At 36.2% G+C, this 25,787-nt stretch overlaps 1 protein-coding gene across 1 annotated transcript; it reads left to right on the forward strand.

Moving 5' to 3' along the window:
* Positions 1–244: 244 nt before the first annotated feature.
* LOC121407005 (partitioning defective protein 6-like) lies at positions 245–22,925 on the forward strand. Its single transcript, XM_041597895.1, has 3 exons — positions 245–506; positions 19,256–19,478; positions 20,024–22,925. The coding sequence occupies exons 1-3, from the start codon at positions 408–410 to the stop codon at positions 20,833–20,835; spliced, it is 1,134 nt and encodes a 377-aa protein (XP_041453829.1). The 5' UTR covers positions 245–407; the 3' UTR covers positions 20,836–22,925.
* The last annotated feature ends 2,862 nt before the right edge of the window (positions 22,926–25,787 follow it).

Raw genomic sequence — 25,787 nt, forward strand, 5'->3', positions numbered from 1 at the left:
GGTGTAGAGAACTTAAAAGGAAATGGCGCCATCCTACACTTTGCACGCCCAATCCAAAGGCATAAAGGTGTGTCCCTTATGACTCAACTTTGCTCTCACACACACCCACATGAAATAGAATAAATTAAATTCTTCTAAATGATGATGTTAATTAAAAAAAGCCTTTTATCTTGAATACATTGAAGCAAAATACTAGGGAAATTCGATGTTGAAACAAGGGACACCATATAGTACCAAGTTGACTGGTTGGCGGAAGTAATTTGGAAGTGGGTTTACACCTGACGTCACATCTAACTGATGTATCAGCGACATCATCAACCCGTTATTTGTCAATTTCATTACCTCTTTGGAAGGAAATAGGAAGCAATAGGATTACTCTTTAGACAATTAATGATTTCCCGCTTCAAATGCGGGATTCGGTGGGCATTATGGCGAAAAATGGATCCACGACAATGCTCAATGGGAGCAACAGATGGGCTAAAGGACTGAAAGAAATCAAAAGCAAGGTGAGTATTTCAAATGGTGTTCTCTAGCACTCTGTAGCAGGCTAGGCCTCCTTCGCGGCCCCGGCGGAGGCGGGTGCCCCTTGGCCTTGCTTGTTGCCTGAACAGATACAGATGCAGTCCTCTGCTCTGGACTGTGGAGGGCTGTGGAGGGCTGTGGACATTGACCAAGATTAGTGTTATTAATTATTATTGATAACTGAATATTCTTTTCTTGATCATTTTGAGTAAAGAACACTACCCAGTGTAATAACTTCAACATGTTCAAGTCCTTTCCATGAAAAGAAAAAGGAGAATGATAGATACAGTCATAACACACCCTCTCTGATCTTGATGCTTCATTTCAACTTTCATTAAGCCTGTCCAATTCAGCAAGAAGTCCACAACTAGCACAAGAGATGATGGGCATAAACTGGGGAGAGGATTAATAGAGTATTAATGCCTTTTTCTCATTAAAGAATTAGATCTACCGATGATTCTAGACCAAAATCTTCAGTAGCTGTTAAATTGGTAGACGGGAATATTCGTGTCTGGGGATTTATTTAATAAAAGATCAGAAAAATCGGGTTTCCACTGAATGTTAGATCTAACGTTACTGCTACATACGTTGCCTTTACGTACGGGCCAACAACTCTTCAGTCTATGTATTGATGAGTGAGCCAACGCAGTTTAGCGGAACAACTAAACTACAGAGACTGAAGCTTTTGGTCTTTTAAATTGGTTGCTCAGCTCCGCTAACTCCATTGGCTCCACTCACCAAATACAGAGATGAAAGTTCTAACTCGATCTGTGCAGGGACTCAATGGCCATGTGCATTAAGTTCGGATGAACCAAGGAAGTGGGAGTTGTGCAACAGTTGAAGTAAATCACTGTTTTTGTCCTTTTAAGTTTATCGTTTCCCGTTTTGGTGCATTTCAGGCCAAAGCAGAATAATAATCTTTATTTGGTCAAGTTCTTTTTTATATATTTTAAGAAAAAAGATAAAAATCGATGATCCTCTTCGGGGGAATTTTGTATTATTAATCCCGTAGTGGGCGTACAGACAGTATTCACTGCAGTATCAGTGCAAATAATAGGCAGTGTTTTTACTGAAACGAAATCGATCGATGGCCAAAACTCTTGGATAATTTACCTGCTAAAATGACTGAGGTATACATCGAGCATATCTCGAGAAAGAGAATGACTCGAAACCAAGTTTTACAATTAGATCATTGCGGCGGGTATCGCAGCTTCGCAATGTCAGCCATTGTTACACTGACTGTAGGCTAAACATGATAGATGGCGCTGTCCGTATTGAGGCCTAACGTTAGTTAGCGAGGCATGTGTTGTTTTTCCTGCGAAGCAAAAAGAGAAACATGATGAAATGTTTGTGCTGCACCCTGATTTACTGGAAATAATCATGCCTAAGTTCTTTTGGTGATTTGGGTGAGGTAATTTCATGAAAATATTTTTTTGTAGGTTGACTATATTATTGGGAAATATATGTAATCAAAGTGAGATTACGTATAGGATTGAGTTTAGATTGAAATCTAATTTCCTCACGTACTAGATTGAATAAAAAAAAAAAATCTCGGCAAGTGTGCGTCCGGATAATACAGAGATCCAGATAAGGGGAGGCCGGATAAGAGAGGTCGGACTGTAGTTCAAACTTTATAGAGTGGTGCAAATAATGAATGGGAAGGAATTAATGATACTAGGTGATCTGTCCCCGTCAAGACCATTTTTAGTCTGCCAAAAAGAAAATGAACTTATCTTGGCCATTCAAAATTCTCTCCTCATCCTCTTTCTCTTCCTCCATCTATCTACATAGATCTTTTCTTTTCTCCTACAAGTACAATACAAGTTTCTATATCTTTGTTCTCTTTATAAATTCTGTCTTTCTGATCATCTCCCAATTCCATTCAAAATCTTCAGTGTGTTGCTCTGGGTGGTGTGTATTTTTGTACTGTACAGTCGTGCCATGCCATATTGGTACAATGAATCTCCTTTCTGTTGTGTAGGCTACATGTACTGTACTGTACCAAAGATACTACAAGGGGAAGATCAGACACTGGTCGGGCTGGTCTCCCGGGGCCGGGCTGCATGCAAGTCAGTCGCAAACTTCTCTGGTCCACGAATAGCTATTTTTATTCTGAAGTCCCAGGTAGTCTACATCAACAAATGCAGCAAAGGCTTAAATTTGTTCTAGCTCTTTACTTGAAAGGAATTTACTGGCCCTCTTTCCTTGGGTAAGACGTGCATGTAGCATATATTTCCTAGTGATAAATCGTCATTTTCGCTGTCAAAACACGACGAAGACGACGACGTCTTATCCGCCATCGTATATTCTGTATGTAACGTATATCATGTACAGCGAATAAAAAAAAAACGCGAACAAGGTTACATGCATTGTGCACGCTTGCGCACGTTCACGGAAGTCCTTAACACACGGGGTGAATGGCGGAATTTCCAGTCGAATCAATATGGTACGATTTTGCATATTATTATTTTAATTTTGAGGTCAGGAGCAGAATTTACCGATGACAACATTGTGCATGTATTCACTCATAATATTTTACATATTATCATGTCCAAGAACCGTGGTTGTATTTGCCGCCCCACGGAAATGAAAAACTACAGATATTTTCCTTTTCCATCCCACAGTCTATTCTCTCATATGTTTTGTACACAACCATCTTGCGATACGCAAAGGTAAAAAAAACAATACTCAACGCTGTGGGGTGTTCTTCCCAAGCATTTCATTACACAGTCTACATTATGTACTGTCCGATCTTTCCCTTGTAGTATCTTTGACTGTACATAATCTGGAACTCTCCAGAGTAAAACTTGTTTTAAAGCATAAAATTATTTTTTTTAAATAAAAATGTGAAATTGTGAATATTGGGGAAAATTAAGGAATGTTTTACTATTGAGTGGCCAATGTAGCATCCACATGCATGCCTGCTCTGCTTTGTATCTGTCGCGAATGTAATACACTTTTAAAACTTTACTAGAGACTATTTTTAGTTTTGGTAAATACAATACTATGTCCTAAAAGTCTTGTTATGATGTGAATGCTACTTGCATTTAAATAGAAAAGTGTTTTATGGTTTAGGTACCCGATCAATTATCTGAATATTTTTGTCTTGTTTGTAAAAGCAAGGAGCAGTTTTATGTAAGAGCTCAAAGGTCTGTTTTTTACAAATGTACATGTATGTGAAAATGAAAATGATACAGAGAGATGACGCTACAATACATGTAGATGCCAAATTTGAATTCTACAGTGTAATGGCTGATAAAGCATTCATTGACTATTCTTTTCTAATTCTAAAAATCTTTGATACTCAACATTTATACTAAAGCTTTGTATGCTTTAAGACAAAAGCACTCTAATTGAAAATCTGTTTTATTTTCCCCCAAACTTTCACAGTCGTGAAATATCTGTGTACAACTTTACAGAACTATCTGTATAAACAACTTTACAGAACCTGTAATTCCAGTTATGCTTGATTACCAAGAACATAAAAGGGTGTACTGTACACATGCACATACATGTACATACATATACATACACACCGGTAATGTAGCTCTATGGAAAAATGTAGATGTACCAAAAGAATAGTGAAAACAAATGTCCCGTACAAACATGTATACAGTGTAGGCCTAAAATGGCCTACATGTAGATCCCTATAAAATCGAAACATTGGGTGGAGATCCATCATAACATTCCTTTATTATCAGAGGTCTGATGATTGGTGTATCTACATGCAGTGAACTGTTGGAACTTAAGAATGCAGTGTAAACAATTATACACTTTAAGAGTAAATATTGAGATCAAAGTTCTCAGAATCTGGGCAGTTAAGAAAGACCACTTCAAAAGTGTAAGGTGTTGACATGTTTGAATTGTTAGTTTGAGTCATATGCAAAGTGATTAAGGTTTACCACTATTTATTTACAACTTCACTATGAAAATGAACGTACACACTAGGCCTATATGTATTTTCAAAATGTATTTTTAAATCAGTGGTAGTATTAAAAGTGCATGCACTGTATTGCAGTTTCCATCTTGCTTTTGTTCATCAGACTGATTATTATAATCATCAATAAACAAATTGCAATTATTAAAGTTTATTTTTATTTGTTAAAATTCTATTGTTTAAATTATTACATGCAAAAATGTAATAATGTGCATGCCCATTTTTTTTAAATCCAAATCAATCACTTTTGACTGTAATATCTAAGTCTTGAATTAAATTTATACTTAAAAAATCAAGTAGGCTAACTGGTCATTCATTTTGTACAGCCCACCCCAATGATATCAATGTGTACACTGAACACGTACGGTCATGTTTACAATTACACGTGTACATGATGTTGTTGGCCACTCTTCCATTTTTATTTTAACAATCACACTTTAAAAAATTCTTTTCAAGGCAGAGTTCTCCTCTCTAATTGCTTTTACAATTGCATGCTATATTTCTCAAGTGCAGTGAGTCACCAGCCCATGATCACCTATCCAAGTTAATGGGGTTTTTTGTTGGACATACAGTTATTGGTGTAGCGGTGGGTAAACAGTTGACCATGTTGTTGTTGTTGTTATTTTGAATAGGCAAACTAGTCAGTTTTGACTATTGTTGCCTTGTAAATTTGATTTCCTTTTTTTTTTTCAAAAATAGAATAATTTCTTTGTTCAGTCTATGTCAGTTCGAAAAATAAAAGAAAGAGAGGAAAGAAAAGTTCTAAGGAAATGGTGCAAGACCACCTCTCCTGCCCTGTGTTAGTACGTTATCCTGCCCTGTATTACGTAACGTTATCCATCAAATATAAACCTTAGTTGCTTTATATGCAATTTGTAAAACACTTACAGTTTCACACTGTATGTGAGGGTTACAAAGCGTACTCTACTCCCTGGTAACTTTTGTAGGCATGTTTTGAAACAATTTGAGAATCAGACCATCTACTTGTGGACCAAGTGAATAAAAATAAGTTTCTGTTTAGTTCTAGACTCTGAAAATAAAATCAATAAAATGAAATTCTAATCAAATTGTTGATGAAAAAATAATATTTTTATATAAACCTGTCTTTTCAATTTTCTTTCATTTTCTTTTTCAATTTCTCTTCAAGATAGATTACACGTAGGGCTTCTAATATTAAACCCCAAAGAATAATCTTTCACCAGTGAGGATGTTTCATTACATGACTTTAAACATGCCCCCCCCCCCTCAATTTTTTTTTTCATTTTCGAGTTCTAATTTTCACAACTTTTGTGGACATGTACCTAAATCTTCAGCATTATAAGCCTTTTAAAACAAATGTGAATGGTGATTTTTTCAGGTACTTTTGAGCATTTGGGGGCGAAGCTGCTCTAAACGAACCCCTGTGTAATTTCTTCTCTGATGACTAAGAATACTAAATAGTACTTTCAAAAATATTTTCCCAGAATATGCTTTTGCATTGGGCATTATTATAATCACTCTATAAAGCATTCCTTGTCATCCCTGAGTGAATATGAATACAATGGAGAGCACAAGGGTTTCTTTATGATCACTGCTGAATATAAGTGTTGTCATTGGCAGAGTTTTCTCAGCCTATTGTTACCATGCCATTGTGTGGAATTGGTGACCCTTGTTTGCCAGGTTTTTGTCAATGTAAGAAAGAGAATCCACAGGATATATCATGGTGATGAAACTGAATTGGCAGCTGACTATCAAACTGATATTAAATCTTGCATGTTTTTTGTGTATTGCTTTCACTGTACATGTAAACAACATTTCAGATCAAAAGTTCATTTGAAAGGATGTTTACTACATATAAAATTGCAGTGGCCATATTATGGCCTTCCTTTATAACCTATGCTGCTTAGAAACATATTAAGCATTATGTAGGCCTAAATGTTGCACATTTATGCTATTAAAATTTAAAGTGAAAAGAAAGCTGTTTCTATTTTGTAATACTGTCTACTTCATGTAGGCCTATTAATTAAAGGGCAAATCCACCCCAACAAAAAGTTCATTTAGAAAGAAAAATCTGACAAGCATTTTTTGCTGTACACCGAATTAAACATGTACATAGGCCGAGTGGCCTACATGTAAAGAAAATGATTACAATTTAAATTTTCTTGCTTTTCACAAAAAGTACAATCTGTGTGTATTTAGCCTATGTACACATAGATTATGCACCTTGCTCAACATAGTGATGCGAATGATAGTGTCAATCAATGTACATACAGTAGGCCTACATGTAATTCTATAAAAAAAATCTTTGTTTGATTTGAATATATATTTTTATCATCTTTGTATAAAGGTTGATAGTATGAAAGGAGCCAAGGTGCCAACAAATTGATTATTCTGTTGGTAAATAAAATTGTAAATTTTATATGTAAACCCAATATGCCTATACATGTACCTACACTGTAGTGTATACAATTGGACTTTGTACATATGTAGTCTTCATAAAATCTGGAGGCATGAAGCTTTAAAAGGGTAACACTCTAATGATCACCTTTAACAGAACAATTGCTAGCCACTATTTTCCTTTGTGTAGCTGTCTATCAGACCATAGTACCGTCAACTCAAGGTGTCTGTTATTTTTATCCTACATGGCTGTACATGTACAAATACATGTAGGCATGCATTGCAAAAAAATGTATGAAAATATGGACTGGGCTATCAGGATATAATCTTTGTCTGTTGCTCCATGAAAAAGGGTGACACAACATAAGATCTGATGCCTGGTCAAAATAGATATCTGCTTTTGGGTCTTATACATGTATGTATAAAACATTTTTTCGAGCATGGACTCGGCTGAAAATTTCAGGATACATACACAATTTTGTCACTAGGCTATAGTATAGTGCTCAAAACATCAAAGATAGAGGGCGATAGATTTGAATTTAATGCCATACAATGTATATATTCTAATGGGTAAAAAATGCATGACTACTACATTTTTGTAATATTGTAATGTTCGATGATCAATACTTGTATAGTTCGCAACTTCGCATGACACTTTCAAAGCTAAAGACAGACTACATGTTTGTAGCTTTAAACCCTGAACAGTTACATGTAGGTCATGGACTGTATTCCAAGATTTTTATAGCATTTGATTTGATAATAATCATGTGCATGTACTACTACTAGTACAACTGTATGATTGACCTTGCAGAAACCACTATCACTTCCATACACCACTTCATCACATGACTCCTTGATATCACTTCATTGAAAAATATGTTTTCATTGCATTCTTTCAATGGCCTTCAAGATTTCTGATGCATGATTCATTCTTGCACAGATTTTAATTAACACACCATACTGTAGATGTCCATGTATTGTCAATAGGAATCTCTCATGATTATTTTTTACTTTCTTGTTTATACAGCCATTTTCTGAATGGAACACAATTGATTTGTCCAGTAAATTCAATCCTTGAACTTCTATGAAATCAATGCAACTGACACCTTCTTAGAAAGATTTGAACATCAATCTATTGTACAATCACCTTATTTTATACTAGGCCTATGGGAATTACAATTGTACTTTGTGCGTCTATATATTTTTGTGTGTATGTGTGCGACATGTACAAGATACATGCATGTAAATTTACAAATTACAGAACATTGTATAGGACTATGATGCTCTTCTTAAGTTCATATTCTCAGAGCCTACATGTGCAGTACGTGTACATGCAGGCCTACATACATGTACACATGTGGGTTTTTTCTGTGCGCTTGGATCTTATTTTATGGTATGTACATTGATCAGACTTCAGATAGAAACTGAATACCAAATACACAATTGTAGGTATACCTGTACTGCATAGTACTTTTAGGAGTACAAATACATGTTCATGTACATGTACATGTACATGTAGGCTACTTGATGTTCCTCTGCACTTGTAGGGGCTACAGACACAACAACTATTTACCTTTGACCTCCATAAACTCAGTTAGGATTAGGGTTGTTGTGTCCTCAGGCTTCAAAATGTAAATATTTATGGCACTTACAGTATGTAACAGGTCACCAAAAGATAAAATAACCTTGGAGAGCCCTTCCTCTGTGGTTAGAGGGGTCATGACAGGAATGCAGGATTGATAACATGGAAATATGGTGTTGCTAGGAGTGTTTGGAACCAGGGAAAATGTACACCTACATGTACATCATACATAAGCTACATGTAAATGTTTAATAGCACCATCTTAACAGTTCATTGCTCAAATGAGAGCAATAAACTTGGCCTACATGTATAGACATTTAGGTCCTCTACATGTATAATAAACATTTCATCTGCCAGGTCCAACATTTTCCAGAGGCCTTGTATAATTTGTTGTGGATTTTTGCAGGAAGTATGATTTTGCCAGGAGTTCGATATATAGAACCATCTCTATGGGCTATGATACCGTGTAGGTGTTCTACATACATGTACATGTGTAGACACCTGTAGCCTGTACATGTACAGTAGGTCAAAGCCATTTTTTGTCTCACCTGCGAAGCAAAGTGAGACTATAGGCGCCGCTTTTCCGACGGCGGCGGCGGCGGCGGCGGCGGCGGCGGCGTCAACATCAAATCTTAACCTGAGGTTAAGTTTTTGAAATGATGTCATAACTTAGAAAGTATATGGACCTAGTTAATGAAACTTGGCCATAAGGTTAATCAAGTATTACTGAACATCCTATTAGAGTTTCATGTCACATGACCAAGGTCAAAGGTCATTTAGGGTCAATGAACTTAGACCATGTTGGAGGAATCAGCATCGAAATCTTAACCTGAGGTTAAGTTTTTGAAATGTCATCATAACTTAGAAAATATATGGACCTAGTTCATGAAACTTGGACATAAGATTAATCAAGTATCACTGAACATCCTGCATGAGTTTCACGTCACATGACCAAGGTCAAAGGTCATTTAGGGTCAATGAACTTTGGCCGAATTGGGGATATCTGTTGAATTCCCATCATAACTTTGAAAGTTTATGGATCTGATTCATGAAACTTGGACATAATAGTAATCAAGCATCACTGAAAATTTTGTGCAAGTTTCAGGTCTCATGATTAAGGTCAAAGGTCATTTAGGGTCAATGAACTTTGGCCGAATCGGGGGTATCTGTTGAATTACCATCATAACTTTGAAAGTTTATTGGTCTAGTTCATTAAACTTGGACATTAGAGTAATCAAGTATCACTGAACATCCTGTGCACGTTTCAGGTCACATGACCAAGGTCAAAGGTCAATGAACTTTGGCCGAATTGGGTGTATCTGTTGAATTACCATCATAACTTTGAAAGTTTATGGATGTGATTCATGAAACTTGTACATAAGAGTAATCAAGTATCACTGAACATCCTGTTCGAGCTTCAGGTCACATGATCAAGGTCAAAGGTCATGTAAGGTCAATGAACTTTGGCCATGTTGGGTTTTTTGTTGAATAACCATCATATCTCTGTAAGTTTATTGGTCTAGTTCATAAAAAGTGGACATAAGAGTAACCATCTATCATTGAACATCTTGTGCGAGTTAGAGTAGTATTCAAAGTCAGCACTGCTGCTATATTGAACCGCGTGATGCAGGTGAGACGGCCAGAGGCATTCCACTTGTTTTTAAATAAATCACCATCATCTCCATTTTTTCGTCACTGTGATCAGCATGATCTCTTTTCTATGACCACATCAGCAAGATTATCACCACTACCACCACCACTTTCATTGTTGTCATCATCTTCATCATCAATCCTCATTTTCATCATCAGAATCATCATCACCATCAGTATCTTCCTCCTCCTCCTCATCATCATCATTGTCATCTTCATCATCATCAATCATCATTGTCATCATCATAATCATTCATTGTATTGTCTTCATTATCATCATCAGTCAATAAAATTATTCACTACTATTCATTATCATCATCACCTCCACCATGATCACTGACTATTGTGTGCATTACATGTAGGCCTATCGATGTTCACTACCACCATTCATCATCACCACCATCACCAACGACTCCACTGAAACTGTCACTATCATCAAATATTTTATTCTGCTACTAGTAGTAGGCCTCTACTTGTGTGTATGCTGACATGTACTTTGCCTACAATACATGTGTGACAGTTGATGAAACAAGATCTCCCTCGTCAAAGATCTTGCACAATATGAACTGACTGAACTCTGGCACCCGAGGTCCAAATGTCAACATTTTCTACCTTGGCAGAAAAGAGAAAACAAAGCCAGGGAACGTGGCGGGAGAGTGGGTTGTTTCTGCTAGCGATATGCCCTAGCACTGAGAAATGCAAACCCTGAAACCATAACAAATCACTGGGTTGGGGAGATGCTTTACGATGCCTCATGCTTGGCATGTATAATGAGGCTCTGTACATGTACTGTTACAGTCATATAGATATTTTATTGCTGAACCGGTTGATTGTTCGGCTGTTCACAGACTCTGAGGACAAGTTTTTATAGACTTTCGCTTTCAATTGAAAACTGATTTTTGCCTTCATACTTTTCTTTTTAAGCATACACAAATTTTATACTGTACATTCCCATTTATGTGTAGGCCTACTACCTGTATGTACCCAGTATGTTATACTGTAGGTAGAGTGTATAAAGAAAATGTTGAATGCAATACTGTAAAGGCCTATTTTTTATTATCATTTCCTTTTTTTTTAATTTGATTTTTTTACAAGACCATGTAGTCTACATTTACATGTACATAATAGTACAGAATAGGCCTGTAGACATGAGACAGCATGAGACAGACACAGAGACAGCCTGCATGTATATAACTTATGTTTGAACATGTGGAGTTTATCATCATAAACCACTTTACAACCGCAATCATATTTCATATCAAACACAACACAGAATGAACACCCACACATACATGTAGGTATGGTATACTACTCAACACAAAGTTGATGGTGGATGGCATTGTTTTTAGCAACCCAGTTTAGCTCTGGGCGTATTCACACCAGCCTGATCAGAAAATATGTTTGGTTCAAGTATATCATCATCTGATCAGAACACATTCAAAGATCTCATACCATGTACATGTAGGCAAACACGGTTTAGTTTTTAACATTTAGGCCTACTGTATAAAAAGTACATGTGGTCGCATGTCATAAGGTGGTCCAATTTCGCGAACAGGGTAAAAATGGTCAAAAATGTTATTATTTGATATGTTATAGCTATTACCATTCTCTACATAATGAAAAAGTTTTAAGTTTTGAATACCGTTATTTTTCCTTAAAATGACTAATTAACAGCTAATTACTGCATAGATGTCAATGTAAATGTGAATTTTGAAATGCGTTTTTCTCAAATTGGACCTGCTGCACATAAAATGGTGTCAAAAGTTAATGCAACATTGGATCACCCTAGTATTTTGCAGTTATAATCTTGAAACATCAATGATTAAATCTGTACCAAAAATAAAATAATTATCTATTATTTTATGCATGTTAATTATACTAATTAATTAACAGTATTTAATTTCACATTTCTGCCCCCAAAATACCTGTCAATGTATTTGTATGCTTGGCAAAATGACAACATCATGGGTAGAAATGTTTGTTGCAATGATACACAACATTTGTACTAAAAATTAAGATTACAAATTAGATAATTAACCAAATCTCTCCGGTTTACTAATTGATAAGGTTGCAGATCAGAGCTGACATACACATGTATTCCATTGCTGCATATTTTCAAAATTGTCAATTTTTTATGACATTTAGTTGTTCCCTGCTTTAAAATGCCCAGAAATATGTGGATATCAGTCATATTACATATTATAGTAAGTTGTTAATTAGGTTTAATTAATATTTTTTCATTTACCGCATCCACCGGCTCCACATCCACCGGCTCCGCCACCCCTGTTACTTCAAACTTAATGTGCTATAGTTTTTGTTCCTGATATTGTATTGATCTAATACCCTTTTCATAAACCTATCCTCCAATTAGCCGCCTAAGAGTAATGCGGATAATTCAATAAAAATTGCGTTCATAAACTCCGAAAATAAGCCGCATTATTTTTACGAGCGCCCGTCCTGAAAAAGGGGGATAATTGCCATGACAACTGGACACGCCCCCTCCGATGCGGTTGTGTTGGAAAAGGGTGACCTTGTGACCGCACCATGGCAATTATCCGCATAATTTGGAAATGCGTTCATAAACTCAAAATCTTGTCCCGATGCTGCTATTATGCGGATAATAGCAGCATCAGAGTAATGCGGATAACTCTTGTCCTCCTCCAATTTTACGACCAAATTATGCTGCTATTAGCCGCCTAATTCATTTTAATGGGGTTTATGAAAGGGGTATAATTCATAGTAATATATTTAGCCTATAGTTCTAGCTTCAAAATGAGATATTACTCAAAAAATTTGGTTAAGATGCTGTGATGTAGCAACAATTTATCCATGGCACTGTGTGGAAAATTGTTCATACGCCACCCTTTTTGCATACCCAACTTATGAAATGCGACCATGTATACCCCAGTTTTTGTACATATACCAATTGCATGTTGATCTGTGTCCTAAATGCATGTAGACGTAGTACATGTATTCTTCATTGATATAAAACCAGATCAAAATTTATTGTCATACTCAAGTGAAACATTGAATGATATATGATACAAATTTAGACAACCATGATCCAAACAAACCTAAAATACATGTATGTTACAAAAGCAGCGGCACTGAACCAATGTAAATCTTGTATAACTATACCATACGTGTACGGTAATGTATGCCTAAAAGTCTAAAACCACATACATATTGTGAATAGGTTTGATGGGCAGATTTTTCACATTTGCACATTTTTCACTGTTTACATGTATGATATGCAATTCACTTTTTGGGGCCTGAAAATCAATTTTCTTTGAAATTCTGCATTCTTCCTGAAATCATAGCCTGGATATACGTAGCAGTACGAAAGAAAATTATGAGAAATTTCTTTGTTGTGAAGGAAAATGCACACTCTCCTCATAGAAATGTACTGTACTAGTTATGCTGAATTTTAATCGACTATGGGTGTGTTTATGCTTCCATTGCGAGGACAGAATCAGCGATTTCAAACGTCGATTCAAAACGCCGATCGTAAACGTGGTTCTGGGAGTGCTGTTTATGCTTAACTTTTCAGAGCAAATCATGATCTCCAGCTGGCTTCGCATCGTAAAGCGAGGTCAAATTGGGCGCGCCTTTTTTCGAAAGTTTTTTTTTCCGATTGTTGTTTTTACGTAGAGATAACATGGAGCAATACGACTGTATTTGCCCGCGGATTTTCATCTCACCGGAAGCATGTACCAAATGACATCATTTAAACACGTTTACGATCGTGGTTCTGTTTATACTTCCCCAGAAAGCCTGATTCTGGTCAAACGACGTTTACAAACGCACCTTTTTGTGAGTTTACGATCGGCGTTTTGAAACAGCGTTTAAATGAAAGTAAGCATGGACGCAACTGTGTTTTGGACTAATCACGTTTGGAAACGCTGATTCTGGCCTGAAAAGTGGAAGCATAAACACGGCCTATGAGAACTTTGTTGTTTTACTGGCAGGTGCGAATCTTTAAATCAACTGAAATAAGCAGTGATGTTCCAATGCACAGCTTTACATATCAATGCATGCAATGATAATTGGTATGATGTTGGTGTAAATGTTCCTTTAGTCTGAGCCGTGTTAACAGGGGCGGACTCTGGAAGCATTCCCTGCATTCCATTGTGTTACAAAATACATTCTCCCATGACAAATATTTGGTTGTACCCATTGTATTGTGCGGTCAGGTAGAAGTCTGTGTGTTTCTGTGATTGTTGCCTATTAAGTGTGTGTAGAAAGAGTGCATTGTTCTCCTTTGTAATTGATTATATGAGTTTGTGGAATATGAGGTTTCTCAAGATGATTTTGATAATCACCTGTGAAAATAACAAGCTCTTGTACACTTGTAAAAATGCAGTTAAAATTATAGGTTCATGTGTCTCCTGAATAAAGATCACAATGTATGGGTTGTCCAGATTGGATGCATCATGGTTATTGTGCAGGTACAGACTAGGCCCAGTACAGACCCTGATTGATCAACAAGTGGGTCTTCACACAAAGACTAACCTTAGAGGGCCTTCAGGACCAGGCAGGTCATTGTAGGCTTGGAATAAAGACCCCTTAAACTCGAGTGAAGGGATCGATTGCACAGCTCAGCAGACTACATCGTGATGCGGAGGGGAGATGAGGGGATTGGCACTGGGTTGGATCGTTAGTCAGGAGGCTCTTTTAGTTTGCTTTGGGAAAGGGAACTATCATATACATGTACCGGTATACATGTATGTCAACATCCAATCTTTACTAGGTATGGGGTTCAACCCCCACCTTGGCACTTAAATAAGGACCCGGGGGGCCACTTCCATTCACGAGTGGATACCATGCTTGACCATGGGGTCTCAAAAAGCACCCTAAACATGTAATTTCCATATTCTGAAAATGCACCCCTTAACAAGTATTGGAGTGTGAATGGTATCCACTCATCAATGTAAGTAAAATGAGGTAGATACATGTACATGCAGGTACTACATGTACAGTGCTGTAGATCAGGAATTAAATCCTTGAACTCCTGAAGCACCCCGGTGGGCTTGTAGATGGACAGCATGCTCATTGCTCGCCCATTAATTTCCAAAAAGGACCCTAAACAAGTATTTTGTCACGTTTACCTACCCCAAGGCTCCACATTAACTTTTTTTGGTGGTGGCCCGTTCGGGCCACCAAAACCTTCAAATAATTTTTTTTTGGTGGCCCACTAATAAGGTTTGGTGGCCCGAAAAATATAAAGAAAAACATTAATTAAAAATGAATAAAACAAACTGAAATATTCTGCAATCACTAACACGTACCACTATTCTTTGTACATCTTGTATGTAAATCGTGCTTGCTGTTATTTTACTTTGCTTATTTTGTGGTAATATATATATTGTTCTATCATTGTAAATATGAAATGATTGAAAGAGAATAAAAGAATTGCATTGTTCCCAGGTTGTGTAGATTTTTAATCTCCGTATAGACACATACTCATAATGGTAAATTAAATAAATAGTGCATATATCAAACTCAGATAGATTTACAAAACAATGATTTTTTCCTTTCTTCCTTTTTGATTGTAAAACCTAGATTATGCAGGCCCCAAATCCAGTTTATTTTCTCTTTTCCAGCATATTATAGCAGGAGAAAATCACATGCTGCAGAATTAGAACAATGTGTAAAAGGGGGAAATAAACAAAAATAAATTTTAGAATAGTATATTAAAAAAAGAAAACAAAAATTGTAAAAATGAATACGGTAAGTGAAATAAAACAAAAGAAAAAATGAAGAAAGAAAAAAACAAAGAACAGGTCATAAAAAATAATTTGAGAAAAAACAAAAGAAAATTTAAGAAAAATAAATAAAACAAAATTATCAAAAAAAATTATTATTATTCAGTAGAAACATGTTCTTTAATCAGGCATTTTCAATGGGAAGGGGTATAAATGGTTTAATCACTGAAAAAAATGAAAGAAAAAAATAAAATGGCAAAAGTTATCTGGAAAAAACAGTGAGAAAATTCCTTCCCTATATTTGACAAAATGATGGAAAAAAATCACGTCATATCAATGAAATGCCTTCCCAAAGTATTTACTTCCTTAAGAGTGGTTTAAGAAGTCATTTGTAAACAAGAAAGAAAGAGCGGCCTATTTCTTTTTTGGCTCAAAGAGACACAGCTTCGAAATAAACCAAATTTTAACATACATACAAATGCACATATGGGACTGTGATGTACTCACCTATGTGTTTTATGTGTATTAATGCATTTGGAAATCGGTCTTTTTGAGTCAAAAGAGAGGTCATAATTCCTCCTTTTAATGCTTGCAATTAATCAGGTTTCAGTAATATGGACTGTAGAAGGGCATTTCATTGGTGTAAAATGTGACTTTGACGTAGATTTCCAAAGTTCTGGGGAAGATTTCTTAGCAGAATCATTTCGTATCGCAGCTCCCTGGGTCTGAATAGTCTGCTCGTAAACAGCTAGCTGCATTGGTTTCATGCATGCAAAGCTCAGCCAGACAGCCGGCACGGCCGGCTGAATAATAGTTACTGTATGCTAGCGGTAGGCCTACATACTGTCATGACTATGCAATCTTTGTGTGTGTGTATTTGTGTGTAGATTAAAGTTGAATTAAGAAGGGAGTGAGTTTCCATAAATATGGGTTCCACACATAATATAAAGTATATATCAGTTGTTAAAACAAATAGCATGTCACAAAAATCTTCTGCCTTCTCGATATTTTGCTTTGAAAGTCTATGAAATTAGCCACCTGTCAGAGCCCGCGAGACGAGTGTACAGAAAAATCACTCTGAGTGTGACGTCACCGGAGGGAATTTAGTGTAAGAGGTGCCTGGGTGTAATACAGAAATGCTATGCAGAGAGAGAAAGATGATTTTACAATTTTTTTTCAAAGCAACTCAAATCAAACAAGTAGGAATCACATGTACAAATCTTTACTTTACCTGTATAAAGAACAGTATGAATAACTATCATGAACTCTTAAATCATGATGAAAGATTGAAAACAGTGAGTTATTGAATGATATTTTCACTATTTCTCATTTATTTTGTCACGATGTTCCATCAAGTGAGTAGCTGGAAAGTAATTCCGGCGGCTAGCTCAGCTCTGCGCGCGCTGCATGCCTATATATGATACACACAACACCCAGGCACATGAGTGTACTGCACTGTAGTGGGGTAGTGGTCTGGTATGTCGACCCCCAGACCATCCCCATATATATCTCTATGGTCGAACCGCAGTTCATGACCATGCAGCAATCCCCTGACGTCTTTTTCTTCTTTCCTTTTGTCTTTGACTCCATTTTTATATCCTGTAGATCATTTCCACTCGTGGCTCATTCCACAGAACAATCTTGAATCAACTTACTATTCTTCTCGGCCTTCCGAGTTGTTTTCTACATGTATATTTAATTACGCTAGAGGTCACCGTCACACATACAAATGCAATTCGCAAGTGAGTTGAAGACAGCATGAAAGGTATGCGGTCCGGCAGCTCGACAGCTAGCTAGCTGCGCCGGAGCGGGTGGCCGGTCCGCACAAAGCAATTCCGCAACCAACTGTGTTTTTTGCAAAAGCCGCGTCACACGCGGATAAATATATCATGATAACACGTCTGCTACGTTATCGACTGGTGAGAAGATCTTGGTCAAATTTCATATTATTCGCCTTGAAATTATTCCTTTAGGGTCTATGGTATCATTATGAGGGAATTTACATATTTGGAATAATAGTATGGCCATAAATATAATTTTAATCATTTCCTTTTTGCAAGTTCTCCGGCTCGCAGATACAACTTCAACTGCAGTTTATTCAATTGTTTCGCCACGGACACAGTCCGGAACGAAAACAAGGCATTAAAATCGTCTAAAATTGCTACAAAGAAGAACAGTTTTAACAATGTAGGGACATATTATTGACAATATGTCTTATGACAATTATTACTTCCTTTCAACATCGTTCACATAAAATCAATAGCGATAAAATGAAGTTTTGACACAAAAGTAAATATGACGGCGTACGTGCATAGTACACAAAACAGCACTGCCTTGTTTACTACGATACCCCCGGTGACGTCACAGTCAAAGAACGCCCGTCTCGGTAGGCATTGCAGGAGCAAACTCGGGGAAAATGAGTAGGGATAAATCGTTCAAATTCACTATTTTGAAAAAAGAAAATGGGGGGTCGAATCACCTCTTAGTTTTTGGTGGGTTGTAAGGTTGCTATTAATGTAAATATCTCAATATTTTGAATCGTCTTCTTAATTCAACTTTAACAAAAAAGGCGCATGACGAATTAGCTTGCAATTTTAACTGTAGAAGGTTGATAAATGCATGCAAAATCGGGAGAAAATTGCGCTACTTTGAAAATTATTGGTTGCCCGATTCGGGCCACCAAAACTTAACATTTTTTCAATAATGGTTGCCCGAGATGAATTTTTGGTGGCCCCGGGCCACCGGGCCACCGCTAATGTCGAGCCTTGCCTACCCTGTCTTTATGTTTCATATTATACAGGGCCTTTGTCTCAAATATTCTATTTTCATGAATTGGTGAAACATCATGCCCTTGCCTTTCCACACAGCTTGCATTCTAATAGTATTAGGTTGTAGAAAAGAAAACTAGTGAAAAGGGATGCTCCAGGCTGAAAATGATATTATGAACAGATAAAGAAAAATCAGACAAACAAAACCTTGAAAATTTGATCAAAATAGGACTATGAATAAAAACAAAGTAATGGCATTATTCAGGTGAAACAGTTCTAGGCATGTCTGAATATTCAATGAGCAAACTGATCAGACTTATCCCCAATCGTTCGTTTGTATTTTATTATATGTAATTATGTTAATAAAAATTTTTCTTCAAGAACAAAAAAAAAAAAATTCATAATATATTGCTAAGCTTTAAAATTTAATAACTTTGTTTATTTGTTATAAAATTTTGATGAAATTTTGAGCATTTTACTCTACAGGTGAATTGTACTCTATTTAAATATTTTCAGCCCAGAGTACCCCTTTAATACCTTTTCAGTTTATGTGCGAAGCACATTGTGTTCAATGCCCTGTGAAGAACAACACTTTTTACTTGCTTTTATGGACAAGCATTGAGTGCCAAAAACTGAAATAATTTTACAGTACCTAGAGTCCTCGACTCCTCACAGGCATACCTGTAACGAACAGTGATTTTTTTTTATTCCACAGCTTGATGCTGAGTTCAGGAGATTCACCATTAACCCCAACAAGGTAGCAACATATGAAGACTTCTATGCATTCCTGGAGCGTATGCACCACCTTGGTGACATCCCTTTCCTGGTGGGGTACACCGACCCTCAAGGTGACCTTCTCCCTATCAACAATGATGACAACTATCTCAAGGCTCTCACTTCCTCCAAACCTCCCCTCAAAATAGTACTACAGAAAAAAGGTTTGTGCTTTTATCAAATTGCTTTTTTTTTATATGCTTTTCTCACAGACAAAAAAAAAACCTATATTCCATGTATAGGTGGGGATAAATTGCAATGTAGCCCCAGTTACAGGTACATGTCTATACAGGCTCAAACTTAAGTGTTATAACACACTTTCTAGAAAAAAATCTAATAAAGAATGAAAATAAATCATTGAAGGGGGAGGGGGGGGACATGGATTACAATTATGATAATGTTTAGTTTAGGGGCTAAAAGGTGATTAGGAAGCACAAGCCAATTTTAGTCAAGCTCAGTAGTTTGTGAACTTTATCTTTTGGGTATAGTCTGATTATTGGTTTGTACTTCGTACCCACGTGTAATTCTCTGATTATCTAGCTCCAACTCTAACTAAACGCAATACATACTTGGTAATAAATTCAAAAGATAAAAGAAGAAGACAGATTGCAATTTTTCCAGAAAACTCTATACTTTCATTCTTCATTTAGTGATATTCTAATAATTATTTTTGGCTATATTCCTTTTATATTTTCATTTGTTTTGTTAGATGAAGTCAGTGAAGCAGACATTCAGTATGGAACCACAATACCCAGGAGAAAGAACAAAATTTCCCAGTACCTGGTTTCTCAGTCGCCTAAGCCTTTGAAGCCCTTCAAAGCCATCGGCCTTCCTCAAGATTTCAGGAGAGTCTCTGCCATCATAGATGTGGACATTGTACCCGAGACTCATCGCAGAGTCAAGCTTCACAAACATGGCTCGGACAAACCCCTCGGATTCTACATCCGGGATGGAACAAGCATGCGTGTGACACCTCATGGACTTGAGAAAGTACCAGGAATTTTCATCTCTCGCCTGGTGCCAGGTGGTCTTGCCGAGAGCACAGGTCTCTTGGGGGTCAATGATGAAGTGTTAGAGGTGAACGGTATCGAGGTGTCTGGGAAAACGTTGGACCAGGTCACGGACATGATGGTTGCCAACAGTGCTAACTTGATTATAACAGTCAAACCTGCCAACCAGCGGAACACGCTGTCCAAGAAGAAGCCATCGTCTCTTGGGGTGTCATCATCGCTCTCGCAATCGATGGCTAGTCTCGGCAGCTTGGATGAACTCAGTGATGAGGATGAGGTCCAGGACCATTCCAAGAAGCCCACAGAGACAGATGGCAATGGCGAGGAGAAGGGAAAAAAGTCGGAAGAGACAATGAGCGGGAAGACAGAGATTAAGAGTCATCGGGGAGAGGGGGATAGAGAGATCACAAAGGGCAGCAACATTTTATCACAACCTTCAGAGAAGATCAAGCAACCCCCGGATAATTCCGAAACAAATGCTGTCAGTGATAATGAGGAATGTACTCTATGAGAAAACCTTTTTTCTATAAACTCACTAGTCAAGACTGAGATTTGTTGAATGTGTGTTGATGATGGCCAGTTGTGATGATTGTAACGATGAACTATGCAGCAGTTGGATGTTTGGTACAGATAAAGTAGGAAATGACATCCTTCTTGATGGACAATCTGGGCTATTTGGAAGAAGTTTATGCACCATATTTAGGATGCCAGAATGGTGTGTTCCCTGGAATCAAAGGAGAATGAAAGTTCTAGACAGAGGACAGGTGTAGCTGAAGAGGCACCAGTGATAACATTCCACTCGCAGTGAACCTTTGAAATATGATGTGACAGTTTGGTGGATTGTCATCCAAGTTACTGGTATACAGTACTATCAGGCAAGTTATGAGGAAGTCCAATATTAAAGACTGGTCATGGAGTCATCAACCTGACATCCTTGAAAGGTGTATGCAACAAGAACACTGGCAAAGGAAATTATTCTATATCCATAGCGAGTCACAAGTGATGAATTTCGCTCATTCACATAAACAGATGATGAAAAATTGCTAATGTATATGTGGTATTAGATTGATATGAAAATTTTAATTAAAAAAAAAGTTCATCTCAATGGTCACTGTTTGAACATTTGACACAAGATTAATTTTTTATTGATACTACAAGATGTGTATATTTTATATATTTCCCTGTTGCTTACTGAATGTATGTACTTGCTATGTGTGTATAAGCTACATTATTTTTCCTACCCTGGTATTATGAAGTATTATAAAAGCTGTTTTTGTTACCTTATTTTTGTTGAATATCAAAGTGACCAGTCCATTCCAATGTTTTCTTAATAAAATGTATATTTGTATGTACATCTTTAAATGTGGTGTATACTTTACAGTGTACAGGTGTAGGTCGATTTAATTGGGTCATTTGAATATTGACCATTTGTAAAGCAAATGCCTTCTCTTGATATCCTTCAAAAGCTAAATAATTTGTCCATTTATGATTATTTAGATTTGTTAAGAACCCTCATTTCCAAAGATCTAGTTGAATAATTCAATGAGAGAACTGTGTTGAAAAAAATTGATTGGAAATTCATCAAAGCAAATCAAATTATTTGAATCATCAAAACAGAAGAACAAAGAGAGAAAGGGGGTTCTAATTGTTATCCAAAAGCAAGCAAGAAAAGTAATCAGAAGCAGTTCATCAAAGAGAACTGTCCACAACTTTGTTGAAAATGATATCTTCCCCAATGGCCAAACTGCTTTTCAAGTTTGAATAGTAGAATTGTACCCTGCATTATATAATTTTGGTGATCAAATAATAGCATTTTATTGTTAATGTTGCTGATATAGTATGCTTACAAGATGCAGGGAAACATACAAAGAAAAGAGGGGAAAACATTGTATTTTAGACTGTTAAATAAATTTGGTTTCTAATAACTGTCAGTACATATTTCTGAAAGTACTATATCATTGTTTCAAAATGTTTGAAATTTCCATCCATTCTTTGGAAATGAAATAGTATGTATTGTAATCCAAAAGAATTGGTACTGGTAAAATATTGAAATATACAGGTACATATCCAATAGAGCATTCCGATAATACTTATTGAATGGTTAATGAATTTGCATTACAGCATATTGTAGTACTAATATTCTATAATTTATATTTTAAATGTTCAAAATTTGTAAATTAAGAACTGATATTTGGACATGTAGGTTTATAACTTTATTAGTTTATAGTACTTTTAATACTGTATTGAACTATTGTATGTATTCAAGAAGTTGGTCACAAATGTTTAAAGATAATGGTTTCATTAAAAAACAAATTAATATTTTCTGCTTATCAATTATCACAAACATTATTTTCCAATAAATGAAATGAGAATTTGCTTAATGTAACATATCTTTGGAAAGCTATACTCCGAAGCTGCTTCTGCCAGAAATTATGTTGCCATGGAACCTTTGAAGAATTTGTACCTTATTTGCTATAGGTGTAGTTGTACATCGGACTGAAACCTGCCTATACATGCTATTCCTACATAATAAACAGTGTGTGAAATATGATTCCTTTGATTTTTAGCTGAGATTAGAATTTCAAAATATTAGCTGCTAGTGGGATAAAACCAAAAACAGTTTAACTGGTCGTGTGTCTTCATGAAAACACCTTGACTTTTTTTTTCCAGCAACAAGAATTGTATTCAAGGAATTTTACCCTCAATATGAATGTGAAACTAAATCAGTACCATGCCAACGTATATATTTAAGACAAACTGTATAACTGACACAATGTTGCTTTATCATTCCCAGTTTTCCCATAGATATTATGCACTCATCAGAGTAGCGTTTTATAAAGCTGTTTTTTAAAGTTGCATACAACTTTTACAAACGTCTTGGATGTGTTCTTGAGTCACCTATCCATGGGGCTGATTTTCCTCATATGTTTTCTTTTCTCAAAAATATTAATCCCATCTTTATGGACTAGGGTATGTTCCAGTTCACACTGAAGAAGAGGCTCAGCCTGTAGTCTTCAATAATATGTTGTAGACTGATATCTTGTTTAAAAATGCAAGGAGAGAATCAACCTCATGGAACCTTCCCTAGAAATCCTTGTGACTTTCTGTTTTTTATTTTGTAAACCTTTACTATCGAACAACGTACATAGTAGGCACGTGAGAGCATTTTATTTACTTTATCAAACAAAACAGACAAACCCAAACAAACCCAGAAAAGGTGTAAGTGATGTGTGACAATTTCCTCATACATTCTTTGCATGGCCTAGCAATCAAAGTTGGTGAGTCACACTTGCTTGTTTACATGAGTTACTATGGAAATTGTCATATGTTCATTGTTGTTGTATCTAGCCTTTCAACAAGGCCTTAAGACTTTTTCCAAGACGGTAGTGGTAGAAGTTTGATCCTGGAAATTCATTGTACAAGCCAGGTTATAACTAAGAGTTATGTTGCTGACCCTACTATCATACACCCAGGTTTTCATGACTCGTCTCTTTAAAGAGAAATTCCAGTAGTTGCAGTAAACACTGATTTCATGAGAAAGTCTGTAAAACAAGGCTTAATTGTCGGTATATCATCAAGGATCTAGATCTGGTACAGTTACATAAACTGAACTTTGTGAAATCTTGAAATGTACACTGAAAAATGTTCAGACTGAAAATCCCCAACACAGATAAGCGCTCGTGGGACAGTGTATAATTATTGCTTTGAATGTCGGGCCCGACACTACCAGAATCCTGTGCTTATTTGCTGATTTCTCAGCAATTACACAATTTCTTCGAGAATCCTTTGGCACATACGTTTTATTTATACAAACAGACACTTTGGTGGTCATTTCATTTTATTCTGTATGAACTTACTTTGATACGGTTACCAATACTAGCATTTACCTTTAAGTCGCAGTTGGCATCTGCTATGAAAGGCCTTGTGTAAAGGTTATATGAAGCATCCAAATATGATTGCCTTTAAACATGTGCATAACTGTTACACATACCTGTCGAGGGCTTTGACTTTGCCTTAAGACCTTGAAAAGTGTTGAATTATCTATTATTAGACCAATTTTGATCATGTGGATATTTTGGCCTCAATTTAACGGTACTAAGTCACCAATTTCTTGGAGGGTTGATTTAGTGGCGTACAGATTCAGGGGGGGGGGGCTCTGACCCCCCAAAATTTCACGAACAAAAAAAGAACCAAAGGAAAGAAAAGGAAAAAAGGAAGGGTGAATATGGGTTTATTTTCTGAGCATTATGTCAAAATCTATATCAAAATTGTTTTTTTGTAATGAAAATGTCAACATTTTTGCTTGCTTGCTTCGCCAGTCGCCACTCACAAATTTTTATAAACTTTATGCGATACACCATATCTAGCCCTTGCAATTTTTTTTGGCTCATTATCATGCCACTGGGTTAATTGATTTAAAAGCACTAACTCATTAAAACCTAACAGTAAAAAACAAATTGTAATTCGTAGTATCTCCATATTTGTTATTTCATGTATATGGGTATGTCACAGGATATTAAAAGTGATTAATAATTTGCATCATGAACGCAGTTCTGTTGAGAGGTGTTTTCAAGTAATGCAGATTGCAATTGATAATGTGTGGTCTTTCCGTAATTGACATATCCTACTAATTATTCATCATTCATCGAGCATTCCTGTTTATTAAAGTAATGACCTTCTATCCCACTTTGGTGCATTTATATGATTATATATACCGCCTTGCCTTTTGATTGGCTTATCCAGCATCACTTCACAAAAATTAAGGATGTTGCATTTTTGTTGGACAGTTACGAATAACACCAGTTCATACTAATATTCTGAATTTGTTATTGAAATTCTTCTTCATGTTTTTGACTTTTACAAAACATGATTAATTCAATAATTAAGATTACACTTAGAAGTTAGACCAATGATTAAAAAAACAATTGTGTGAAGTTTTGTCCTGTAAGTGTACTAAATGTTAGCCATGCCATGTAATTTACCTATATTTATGTTTTATGTAGCTTGATTTGAATAGCATTACTTTATATTTTTGTTATTGCCTAGTATACCTTTTGCTACTAAAATTGGTTGGTAATTTACACGAAATAAAGCAGTGCCTTACATTTGTACATGTAATTTGCTAATTTTCAAAAGTGCTATTTAGGTTGAAATTGTTTATAGACTTATTTTAAAACCCCATCTAAGAAATGTGTGGTTGAAGTCACCATTCGATATTGTGACAAAGTCACAAGTGCTCAGACACCCACTAATCTGCATGTTTAAAAAACTTCATTAACCCATAGGCTACAGGAACCAAGTGGCCCAAGAAAAAAGTCTATGGGAATCAGTGAATTCAGCATCCAAGGGGTTAATTATAAGTCACATCGATTTGCATTGCACACACAGTCATTATCTTGCAGCGACAAATATTACTGCTTTACTAGTTGATCATTTTCTGTATTTTTAAGATGTTACATGTAG

Source organism: Lytechinus variegatus, chromosome 2 (assembly GCF_018143015.1).
Source record: "Lytechinus variegatus isolate NC3 chromosome 2, Lvar_3.0, whole genome shotgun sequence".
Lineage (NCBI taxonomy): Eukaryota > Metazoa > Echinodermata > Echinoidea > Temnopleuroida > Toxopneustidae > Lytechinus > Lytechinus variegatus.

Coding starts and splice junctions, on each gene's coding strand:
- LOC121407005 (XM_041597895.1), top strand. CDS start 408: ATGCGGGATTCGGTGGGCATTATGGCGAAAAATGGATCCACGACAATG. Junction 507..19,255: donor TGAAAGAAATCAAAAGCAAG/GTGAGTATTTCA, acceptor TTTATTCCACAG/CTTGATGCTGAGTTCAGGAG. Junction 19,479..20,023: donor AATAGTACTACAGAAAAAAG/GTTTGTGCTTTT, acceptor TTGTTTTGTTAG/ATGAAGTCAGTGAAGCAGAC.